Source organism: Acanthopagrus latus, chromosome 8 (genome assembly GCF_904848185.1).
Source record: "Acanthopagrus latus isolate v.2019 chromosome 8, fAcaLat1.1, whole genome shotgun sequence".
Lineage (NCBI taxonomy): Eukaryota > Metazoa > Chordata > Actinopteri > Spariformes > Sparidae > Acanthopagrus > Acanthopagrus latus.
The window spans coordinates 13732219-13744577 of NC_051046.1; the positions used below are offsets into that span (position 1 = coordinate 13732219).

The following is a 12359-nucleotide window of genomic DNA, read 5'->3' on the forward strand; positions in this document are numbered from 1 at the left end:
ACCAAGAAATGGGATTAAGAAGTACCTGGTGGTGCTGTTGGTGCTGGTGGCAGTGATAGTGGCACACGTGTGTGTCTGTGTGTGTGCTGCATTTTGGTCTGGGATTCAGTGCTTTATATTGTGTGTAAACAGCTCTGGGTGCTCATGTGCATGGACTTTAAATTATGTAGACTTGCAAGCTTGCATATCACTTTGTTTTATCTCCTCCTTATGTACACATATATGATCACACAACTGTTAAGTATCTGTATGTGTGCCATGGTTTTCTGCAGCTGTGTAGGAGGCCATGCATAATACACACCACCCCCTCCTACCCCAGCTTTGAAGCCCGCCCAGCTCTGATGCTGTAGCTTCCCCCCCTGCACTGGCACACTTCCTCAGCAACACATAATTCAGAGCGGGGAGGAGGGGGAGGAGGTGGTGGGGGTGGGGGGGGAGTTGAAAAAGGCGGAGAGACCGTGTGAGAGCAAAAGACGAAAGGAGGAGAACACAATGAGAGAGATGCGAGGGAAGGAGGGCACTCGAGCTGCTCCATGAGAACGGGAGTCAGGTGGAGCCGTAGTGATGGCAATAAAGCTGTGTTTCTGTCCACAGCGCCGCTCACCATGGAAACCTTTCTGTCTGCCACAGAGAAGCCCGAGTGAGCTTATCAGCTGTCCCTCCAGATAGTGAGGTCACTCACCACCATACGAGATTTGCTGACTTCAACCTGCATGAGACAAGCAAGTTCTCGTGAGGTTGACGTGAGTTCATCCTGTCCTCCCTCTGTACTTTGAGCCTGCAAACTCCAAAGAGAGGGGGGGAGGAACAACGGCAGCAGCCGAAGACAAGAAAAGAAACAGGAAACACAAGCACCCAAGAGTTGGGCTGACTTAATGAGCCGCTCTGTTATTTAAATGGAAAATCCATGTTTGCACTTTCAAAGGGAAGTAAGAGAAAGTGGGTCAACGGAATACAGATGCAACGCAGAAACTACTGTAATTTGGCCTCGTTGGATGAGCACGCACAAATACTGTACCATGTGTACACACTGTAGGTGACTGATTCAGGGAATATGCTGTTTTTAGGGCACCGTGTGTGACTGCGTGGGGGTGCTTGTTGTGTAGCTATTCCATGAAGGGGATATGAATAGCGACAGACAACAAAGCATGACAACAAGTGATGCGGTAATAATCCATTTGATAACAAATCAGTGCCTCCCACCTGAAAGCAATCTCGCTGGAAGGTTTCACATCAACTAAATCACAGAGGAAACAGGCGCTACGATACCTCGCGGTGTTGCTGCCGAATTAGAAAAGAGGAATAAAGACCCGGAGGGAGAAAGCGGGTGTGCTAATGATAGGTTGACAATGTAGAACGCTTCTGAGAGGTGGAGGAAAAGTGAGGGCAAAAAATCCATACGATACGCTGCATGAAGGAGCTGCATGAGTTCATGAACCTTCTTCTATTCTATAAAGTTTAAAGGAGATGTTGTGCTCATTTTCAGGTTCATCACTTTGCGTGTTTTGTCTGTTTTTGTCATAGTTCAGTGTAGCAGCACTCTATTCCCTCTCTGTTTAAGCTCCTGTCTCTTTAAGGGCCCCTTTACCAGATACCTGCTCTTACTGGTCAGCTCACACACGCCCGAGTCAGCACCGCCCACCGTGTTTCCGATTGGCTCTGTCATGTTTTCAACTTCCAGGTAGCCTAACTTCTGCCGTAAATATAGGCATAAATTACGCACATGAGTGACATGGTGAGCTAAAGGCGGGACTACTCACAAGGTGTTTAAGGTGCATTATTTTCTGCGGGAGAGGGGAGCTTCCGATAATGCCGTCTTTGGGTCTTTCAACTGTCAAAACCTTTTACATGCATAAGGGCCTATATGACACACTGAAGGGAAAAAAATAATAGGTCTCCTCAAAGAATTTTCCATTATGCAACCTTGAGAGGATAAAAAAAAAACCTGTGGCACACTCACACTTTTGTCGGAGCGCAATGGAAGCTTGTTTTACAACAAAGCCCCTAAAAGTCTGACAGGGGATGGTGGGGATAGGGTGGTGCAGGAAGACATGTCACACTTTAAGTCTTCGGGGCTGAGAGGGAAGGAGCCGCGATACCTGAGGGGTGGAAAAACAAGCGAGATTTGTTTTCCCTTCAGCCCCTCGACTCGCCATGTTCAACACTCCATGTGAGAATCTCCCTCTGTTGTTTTTCTCAGAGGCCCTCTCCGGCTCCCAGGTCTACAAAGTTTGTCTAGGGCAGCAACTTTTCTGTTTATTAGTTCCGGAGAGCCGAGAAAAATCCTGTTCTGTGCACCCTTGGGAAGTATCGCCGCTGATGTGAGTTTCACAAAGTGGTGAGGAGTGGAGTGGAGAGGACAGGAGAGAAAAAATGCTGTGTGGGCCGAGGCAGGTGCAAAGGTTCGCGTGTCTATGCGGGGCGCGCGCTCGTGCACGCGCGTGTGTCGGCGGGCTGGTGGGCGGTGAAGAGAGCAGAGGATTGCGACTGAAGGGGGGGGGGAGATATTGAGTGGGAAAAGAGAGAGGGAGAGAAGGATGGAGATGGAGAGAGAGAGAGAGAGAGATGGTCTGCGAGTAGTTGCGAAGTGAGAGGAACAATACGGTGGCTGATAGGCTGTAAGGTACACAAGACGGCTTGCAAATGTCAGACCAGCCTCTGATGGTGTTTTATTGATCAGTGAGAGCACGAGAGCATCTGTATTCCCTCTTGGTAGATGCAGCGAGTGATTTTCCCAAAGCGTTCGTTCCCAGCAGGCCTGACGATGAAAGCCTAGAAAACAGCCACTGTTCAGAGTAAAGGAGCAGAAAGGTGGCTCAGACTGGAGAACTGACCTCAGCCAGGACAGACTCAATGCACTTTAATCCATTAAGATCCCCAAGTGTGATTCAAAAAAAGACGGGAGTTAATGCTGGCCATCACTCAATCCACTTCCTGTCAGGATCCACGCTACATTAACAGACACTTGCCATCACTGACGCCGAATTTCCAGCACTGAAAGCATGCCTCAGGCTGTGATGAGAGGACAAGAAGTCCCCAGAGTTAAGATAACAGGAACAAGCTTGTTAGGGAGGATGATCTCCTCCTGAGACAGCATCCATGTTGAGATGTCAACACGCAGGCTTCGAAGTGATGAGTTTAATAAAGGAACTTACTTACTTACTTACAAACTGGTTTAATCAGCCCGCATCTAAGAGAAAAAATCCCCCCAGAATACATGTGTTCCAAGGTTCAATTTTAGGACACAGGAAAAAGGAAGCCAGACTCGGGCCACATGGTCAGAAGTGCTGCTGACCTGCGAGTCCCTCCACGCCAATAAACATCCTCCCAGCGGTGTGTCCCACACAGAGCTGCACCGTCTGCATTCAAAGCGTGCAGAAAACAACCACACGTCTTCTGTGTTGGGGCACAAAAAAAAAAAAAAAAACACACATTCCATGCATTCTTCCCTGAATGCACAATCACACAAAAACTGATTGTGGAGGAGATGCACAGTGCTAAACGTCACATAGGCAAAGTTAGCAGGCAGGCTGAAGCTGTCGAACACAACCACTGCATGCAAACAAGGCACTTATTCGAAGCTGAGCTAAAAAAACATCCAGCACTGCATTGGCCCCACAATAACATGCAACACAGACCCTCGGCACTAATGACTGTACGATCCCTTCCCCTCTAGATGCCAGCCACCCATTACCTGGCAGCATGCAGCCTCCATCAAACGTCCACAGATGCCACAGCTGACTGTAATGCCCACTCGTCTGTCAGGCTGTCAGCTCGACCACAGCTCCTAATAAAGACGGGCTTCCTTCCACAGTAATCTCCCCACCTCCTACCAGCTGACCACCTCTCCTCTCCTCTCCAGCTCCCTCCGCCTCCTCAGTTCACATGTCTCACTTCAGGAGTAAACACAGGGATTTAAAAAAAAAACATCGACCCCTCTCTACCTTTTTTTTTTTTCTTTTCGGCTGATCTGTAGTGCAGGGCTAAAAATAGACACATACACACACACATACACACACACACACACTCAAAGCGACAAAAAAACAGCTGCACAGACCTGTAGAGTCCAAAGCCTCCTCGATGAGTGGAGGTAAGCGCAGTCCATCCATAGCCCCCCTGTAGCTGCAGCAAAGAGGGAGAGACACAGAAAGAGAGTGGGCGAGAGAGGGTCAGAGGCTCCACACACCCACCTCAGCTGCAGGGGGAGAGAGAGAGAGCGAGCGAGAGAGAGAGAGAGAGAGAGAGAGAGAGAGAGAGAGAGAGAGAGAGAGAGACACACACACGGAAAGTACTGAGTGCACTGTCAAGTACACGCAGGCTTCAGTGCACACACAAACACACACACACTCACACACAAAAACAAGGCTGTGTACCTCGGGAGAATTTGGGAGGATCCGGGGAGCTGAAGGCTGAGCTCTGGAGCGTGGGAGAGATGCCGAGAGGGGAAGATGGGAGGAGCAGAGTGGAGGGGGAAAGATGCTGTTTTCCAGACGGCAAAGCTCCGTCACGGAGCTCCCTCCCTCTCCCCCCCACACACATTTACACTCTCTCTCTCTCTCTCTCTCTCTCCCCAGGTTGCACTCTGTTCTGTTCTCTTCTTTCTACTTCCTCCTTCTTTCCAGTGCCGCTTCTTGCCCGTTCCTCTTTTTTATCCCCTCACTCTTTGTCTTTACAGGGGATTTATACTACAAATGAAGCTGCCATAAACCATAATTACACTAACATTAGATAACAAAAGGAATCCATAAGAAGACCACGTATATGCTCTAAAACATAAGAGTTTAAATGGCCAATATGTAAGAATCCATGTGAGAATTAATGTTTTTTGGGGTTTTTTAAACGTCTATTCATTGCATTGCAGAGAAGTTAGCATGCTCACCGGTTAGCCCCAGCTCATCGTGGTGTAAAGTTCCTGTGTTAGCAGTGTGAACACCAACACATATCAGTTCCCATAGGCTCCCAGTCCAGAACCGCTAGCTGCATGGCTAGCTAGCTAATGGTGGCTACAGTTAAGAGGCAGGTAGTGGTTACTCTGGCGATGTGCTGCCCCCTATTTGCTGTTGCCACATTCTGTTAAAAAATTGAAGTAGATGGGGATTTGTTTTTAAAAAGTAAAACATAAAATGGCTCCATACAGCCTCATGATCCCAAATGTATTTGAAAATGTGTGATTTACACCCTTGATAGGCCGGTCAAACTTGTGCTTCAGATGAGGTGTATGCTAATACTTTTAGCTTAGCAGCCACAGTGCATAGCATAGCATATCACCAGAGCTAACAGATAACGGTAGCTTCCAATATCTAGCTAGCTCAGTTAACCGTGCTGGTAGCTCAGAAAAACTGGGGAAGTGTTGGTGTTTACATCACTAACACAGGAGCTTTGGGCCGGGGTTAGCAGGTTAGCATGCCAACTCCACTGGATATCTCTGCAACACAATACAACATAACATCAAACTGTTATTTCTGATGATCACTTTTATATGTTTTCAACCAAAATTCCTACATATTGCACCTTTGAAAAGGTTGTAAATAATGCCTTTGAAAACTAATTTGGCATCTTGGGGTTTCTGGAGACATGGTCCTCATCAACTTCACTTGTTAAGGAGAAGGCTGCAATGCTGTTTTTGCTGTGAAGCTCCAGAAATGTTTTGTAGATGTTTGTAAAACTTCACCTCAGTTTCAATCGGCATGGAGGTGAGCAGATAATGACTGGATTTTCATTTTTGGGCAAACATATCCTTTAAATTCAGTTCTGTATGTAAATATAGAGATATTTTTTGCTTTTTAAATAAATATTTCATTCATATGAGCATCTTGGATTTCCTTTGATATTATTGTAGACTTTGTTGTGTTAAATAATTTCAAATTTCAATCCACCAGTGTGACAGAGTTGCCAACATAGTAGATCGTCAGTGAAAGGCAACACATTTAACAGCCAAGTACTAAATCTGTATATATTCTGTGTACTGAATTCCAACTGGCTCATCTAGTTCTTAATAAACGTGCAGGATTTGAATATGTGTGAAGAGATAAAATATGATGGCAAACCGTAAACAGACTTCCAAAAGCAGCTCAGAGGTTCACAGGACCAAAACAAACCCCATCTTTGCTTCTGAACAGTGTTCACCACTCATCTGTCCACACACGAACACACTCACAATGTCACACACTCGTGTGCTGTATGTTCAGCCTTGATGAATTTGCCTAAAATGAGACCCAGACAGGCTGTTTGCAGTGGAGGCTGACAGCCACCACTGCAGATTACCGATCATTTCCCCTCCATTGTTCATTTCCTCCCCTCCTCTTGCTGACTATCGTTCTCTCTCTCTGTGTTTACTGCTAACGAACGGTCGCTCTTATGCTATAAACAGCATCCCAAACACCCCCTCCCCTCCGTTTTCACCGCTACCCTTTCTACCCACTTACAGGCATCTATTTATCTTTCTATCTTATCTGTCTCTCACCTCTTTCTCTTTCAGTCGCTACCACATCTGGCCACTTCTGTGCAGCACACAGGGAGCCAGAAGAGTGAGGTGTGCCATGAAACGTGACTGAGAATATGTCAGCGCGCAGAGAGAGGGGAAGAGGAAAGGAGGGCCAGCCTGAGATGTTCACTGGCCCAGCAGGAGGATATTCCTATCACAGTGCTGTCAGAGAGCAGGAAGTGCTGTGCAGATGCAGACACACAAACAATACAGACACACATGTGGAACCTGCCGATGTGACAGAGGAAATGTAAAAAAAAAGAAAAGCAGAAGTGAAACGGAAATAGACAAAAAGCAAAAAAAAAAAAAAAAAGACCCTGTGTCTCAAGATGTGCTCGGTTGTACCTGTGAGGGACAGACAACATGCAGCAAGGGACAAAAAAAGTGCTAGATTGAAAAGATTGATGCCTGTCTCTAAGCACTTCCCTCTCTGTGGCTCTGTGCAGCCTCCCCTCAGGCAGCTGTAATCCCCTGACAAGGCGACTGAGCATGGAGGCATCTTTCACCCCCCCCCCCCACACACACACACACACACACGCACACACACACACACACACACATACAGGAAGGGAGAGGGCCGTTGAGTGGAGAAAGTTGGCTGACAAGGTGTTGATAATGAGCTGACAATGTCTGGCTTCAGTCCACCCGTGTCACTCCAGTGTGGCAGGATTTCTGGTTTGCGGGGCAGGAATGGGCACGGAGAGAAAGCAGATACCACCGAAACACAGTCAGAGACTAAAATAATTCTCAGTGTTTGTTTGAAACTCTTCTCCGAACCAGATGGGAGGGATGTTGGTGCCTGGGGACAGCTCACATGCACTCAGCCGTAAGAGATGTTTGCCAAAGCACACAAAGATGGAATGTTGGACGATAAAATCCAATTATTCTCTGCGGCCAACCCCGCCTATACCGTAGGTAAAAAATACGGGGGAATCGAGCCGAGAAGTGTCTACAAGTGCCATTCAGCCAACGTCTGATGGGCCTGCTGTAGGAGTGTATTCGCGATGAGTTGTTTGCTCTGTAACAGAGAGCTGTCCCACGGAGTGTGAGGTCATACGCAGGGAATCTATCCGCTCATACTGTGGTCTTTTGTTTTGTCCAGATTCAACAAGTCATACGCCCACAGCTACAGTGCGGACCTCAGGAATGTGAGCCTGTAATTGACGTGGAACAGAAGCGGACGCTGGCGCACACACACAGACACAAATACACAAAGGGGCCAACAGTTTAAGTATTTGCAATCGAATCTGTGGTCAAAATCCTCCATTCATGCGATCTCTAGTGGAATGATGGTTTGAATAGGAGTGTTTGAAAACGGATTTACGCAAAAATGTACTAGATCGAAATGATTACGTGTGGAATTGACGCATGTTGGATTTTTTAGCCATGAAATATATCAATTGACCGCCATGACATTTTGGGGAGACATTCAGGGTCCCCAGAAGACGAATCCCACTGGCTCTAGTGATCTCTGACTTTTTCTTGGAGCACCATCAATTGCCTTTTTTGCATTTTAGTAAAATCTCTATCTATCTCTACAACAACTGGATGGACTGCCCAGGGACACTGGAAGTCAGTCACAGTAGGGTTAATGTTGTGTGAGAATCCTGTTTTATTGAATTTGAATGGACACCAACATGTGCTGGGTTAAAGCAGCCACAGCAATTGCGGTCGACAGCAGCCAGGAGATAAAGAGGAAAGAAATTCCTCAGAATTCCGCAGAAAACCTCTCAGTTTTGTGAGTATTTGAGTTAGGAGAAACTTCAACCTACTTGCAGTCTGCATTGTACTTCATACACTTCATACGCTTATAAACCAGAGAAATGTAAAATAACACTGGTCATTGTGAGAAGGGACATTTTCATATCATGTGGACAATCTATTGATGGTAATGCCTTGTTTTAGGTTGCAGCCCCCTCAGGACCCCTTAATTTCCGTGTCTATGATGGTGCTGAAGGGGAAGTCTGAATACCACCTGACTTTTCATCCAGCACCGTCTCCTTGTCAATTCGACTAGCGCTGATCTAACTCCACTCAGCCGCAGCTATTCTTTATGTTTAGTGCAAAAATAGCAAAAGTGTTGTCATGCTGATGTGAGCGTTTGGTTCAAAGTACATCCTCAGAGAGTGGCTGGTGTGTCTGCAGACTCATGTTTCTTGGTTTTTCTAAATCTATCTATCTGCAGTCCCTGGGCAGGTTGATGTTAAAATTAAGCGAGAAAAAAAAACCATAAATATAAAAGAGCAGACAAACAACATCAAAGGACATTTAGTACAATCGAGGCAGGATTTACCAAAGCCGGCAACTGCCACAGGGCCCTACAGGGCCCTCCACCTGGGGGCAATGGAACAACCTGTAAAGACAACACTGACAGATGTGCACTGTGGGGCACATATGTCCTATTTACATACCATCCAGCAGAAAAAGGGGCACCTTTAGGACCCATGTTGTTGTGTTTTGTGTATTCACATCTGCTAAATTAAATATCTGTCTCTTTAGCTGGTAAATGCTCCACAATGCCAGCTTTGGCTGAGGCTTTTAGAGCGTCTGTGTTAATTGAAGGAAGATGAGGACAGTGAGACTGCACCAAAAAAGTTAAATTGTTCATTTAAAAAAAATACATCAGTGAGTTGACACGACAATGATCCAATATCTCATTATAACGTTTCTTGTAGAGGAGTCCTGAAAAAATATATACATAGCTTTAAAGGTTCACCTAGCCCACATGAAGGCCGGTTAGGTCAAATACACACAAGTGGCTCTAATCCCTCTGAAACACTTAGCTCACGTGTCCTTAACGACTCTGTGAGGACACTCCCACGCAGAGTGTAAAAGCCTGCAACTCCCCTCCAATTAGTTAGAACTGAAGAAGCCTCTTGGATGAGAGGTGAAACATCTTCAAGAAACTGAAAGTGCAGTTGTCTACAATACAGCACTTAGAATAGATTTAAAGATTAGCTCCACCTACTTTGTGTGTCTACAGGTCTGTGGGAGTATCCCTGCATGTGAGAAAAAAGCACAATGCAATTTAGCCACTGAATGACATCACCGGAGGCAATATCTGATTATATGCAGCTTCTTCTGGAGCCATAAAAGGTTTCACGCTATTCTTTTTTGTTTGTTTGTTTTTTTTTACATATGCAGTAGTACTGCACAGACCTTTCAACACATGGTGTGAAACTGGTGGAGTTACCCTTTAAGAAATCTTTACAGTGATATTGTGTTTGCATGACGGATAGTCCTGAGTGAAAATCTGGGACTACTTGTTGTTTACTGGCTCCCCAGGTGACATTTACTGTTGTCATGTGTGGTCTGCAGTGTGCTTTTAATAGGAAGTTGGAGGTGACGGATCACATGCACAGAGAGCGGGATGAACAGATGGTCAAAATGGCTCCAAAAGCTTGTTTTTGTGCAAGTGCCCCATGGTGGTGTAATCAAGCCCAGGGTAGAATACAGCCTAGGAGACCTTAATTGTAGACACAGACAGATAAATAGATGGCATGCAGACTTTAATTGGACTTCGCAGACATTAGTGGACAGAGAGAGATGAAAATATGATCAGATATCATGTTGGCACTGTTCGTTCTCCAATTAACAAAAATTAAAGGATCAAGCCAAAGCACCGTATGTTGTTAAATCTCTCAGATTAGTTCTAATGATTGTAATCGTTAACTGCTTGTCCAGTGGCAACGGTCAAATAGCCCAAGCCCCACTACGATCATTTGGCTGACATAATTTGCTTGCGGATACACCAGAGGGATAAACAGGCTGTATAATTACTCTGCAGTCAGTGACAGTGCATCATTGTCACTGTCAGCTGGCCATGTAATGGAACCTCAGAGCCACAAAAGACAGTGATTCACCCCACAATCCACTTTACAACACTGGGCTGCCAGCCTTTAACACCAAGCATCACTGTGGCGCTGTGTGGTTGCCTAGCAACTACAGGAAATTGGAGGTGCCTTTGAATTAGGGAATTTTAAGAGGTGATTTATATCAAGACCTTGATGATAAATGTGTCCATAAATCTGGAATTTTCTACCGGCCATTTCTCCGCATCCGTCACAGGGATTGGTTCTAATTCTGGTCACAGACGCTGCAGCGTCAGAGCTGCAGACCTTGCTCCTGCTGACGTATGAGACATTGGCTCTTTGCTAGATGCGGCAGGGTACATTTTAATGTTATAGCGCAAAAAGCAGAGGAAGGGAACATGGCCTGTCTCCATGACATCATAAACAGGAAATGGGAAGGGGCGAGTGCCGCCAGAGGAGTCTAAATCGGTGTGGACGGTGCCAGAGAGGTCAGAACTTTCCCATAATATGAGTCCGTGTATGCAAACACACAAACCAACACTAACACCCAAGGTTTTAAAACTTGTGTGTGTTTCATTAATTTTTTTAATTTTGTTTTTAAAGTTTGTTTAATCTTTCTCTATCCCACCCCGGCTTTAGTCATTTTGAGACAACTTGTCAAAATTTTGAGTTGCTATGTAATCCTTTTTGAGAAAATTTGAGATTCTATGTCACTATTTTAAGATGCTTCTCTTTATTTTGAGATAGTTGGGTCATTATTACAAGAAAATACTGTATTTTAATGAGTTACAGGATATCTTTTATCACTCCATTTGCAGAAATGGGCTTTTCTTTGTTTCAGCTGACTTCAGTGTCAGTGGATTTACCTGGGTCAGCTCAGTTTTTAATGTATACATGTTTGTTTTAGTTTCAGTATCAGATGTGAGGGGCAAGATTTAAGAACTTCCAAGGTATAACAATATTAACACAACACTTTGTGAAAGCAACTGACTCACAGTCATGTAGGCATCCTCATCCTTGTTGACTTGACTAAATTGAGAACACTGCTACTTAGTTTTGTGAGTAATCAATTTTCGTTTTCAGTTTCATTTTTTTAAGCATCAACTGCGTGTTACACAATCAGACTGATTTCTAAACACTCAAACACACACCTCCTAGATGAAGAAGGCTCAGTCGAAGAGGGCAGGAGGGAGGTGGCGGCGGTCCTTTTGGTGGCCTCCTCCACTCAGGTCCCATCCCCTTCTGGTCACCATGCCAACCTGTGTGAGGAGGAGGCTTAGCTGCGGGCCCGGAGAGACTCGATGAGGTCCTGGGATAATTAGCAGCTCATTATGGAGCCCAGTGAATAGGCCGACGAGCTCCAAGAGCCACGAGGGAGCGCACGATGGAAAACACACAGGATCTGAGCACACATCAAAGGGAAGTGCTCACTTTTTAGATCACATAATACAGAGGAGAGAAACTGGGTATGAAAATATTGCTCTCCATTCACACCTACAAATATAGCTCATAATCCCCCTTTTTTTAAAGCGTGTGTGTGTGTGTGTGTGTGCATGTGCGTGGGTGGGTGGCTGTGTGCATGTGTGTGTTAGTCAGGATCTCTGTGTCACACCAATCAGAGTGGTTTTTTTTTTCTCCCCCAGAGGCCTTAGTTGCTCCATAAAATGCATGAAACCCCACTCATACTCCCACGCGCACACACACACACACACACACACAAACACATGTGCACACAACCCACAATCCCACTCTTAAACTTAAGCTCTCATAAAGTACGGGAACACTGTGTGAGTGCCAGAGATCCCCAGTTAAGCTATCTGTCTGTCATCCTCGTTCCTGTTCCTGTACCTCAACCCAGCCCGCCCGCCTGTCTGTCTGTCTGTCCTGCCTCTGTTTTGCATGCAGGCAGGCACTAGTCACGCAGATCAGCCGTGCACACCGCCGTGCCAGGTGACCCATATTGCAGTGTGCCTGAGTTTAACTGACCGTGAGCTTCACTCTGTGTGAATATGTCTCGCTGTGTCTGCATCTTCGGCACCCTGACAGGGATGTGCAGCGTGGTG

At 45.9% G+C, this 12359-nt stretch overlaps 1 protein-coding gene across 8 annotated transcripts in view; it reads right to left on the reverse strand.

Moving 5' to 3' along the window:
* Window positions 1-12359, reverse strand: part of LOC119024831 (coiled-coil domain-containing protein 136-like) — a 35234-nt gene that overhangs the window by 21667 nt on the left and 1208 nt on the right. For 2 of the 8 annotated variants that reach the window (XR_005076619.1, XM_037107957.1), the window contains exon 2: window positions 11448-11698. Coding sequence is in view for 7 of the 8 variants with exons in the window: in XM_037107957.1 (XP_036963852.1) it covers window positions 11448-11532 (85 nt within the window). In the remaining variant the exon portion in view is untranslated. Of the gene's footprint in view, window positions 1-3694; window positions 3872-4057; window positions 4321-4373; window positions 4524-4879; window positions 4899-11447; window positions 11699-12359 lie in introns of those variants that run through there. The other 6 variants (XM_037107961.1, XM_037107962.1, XM_037107958.1 and 3 more) reach the window with 6 other exon arrangements.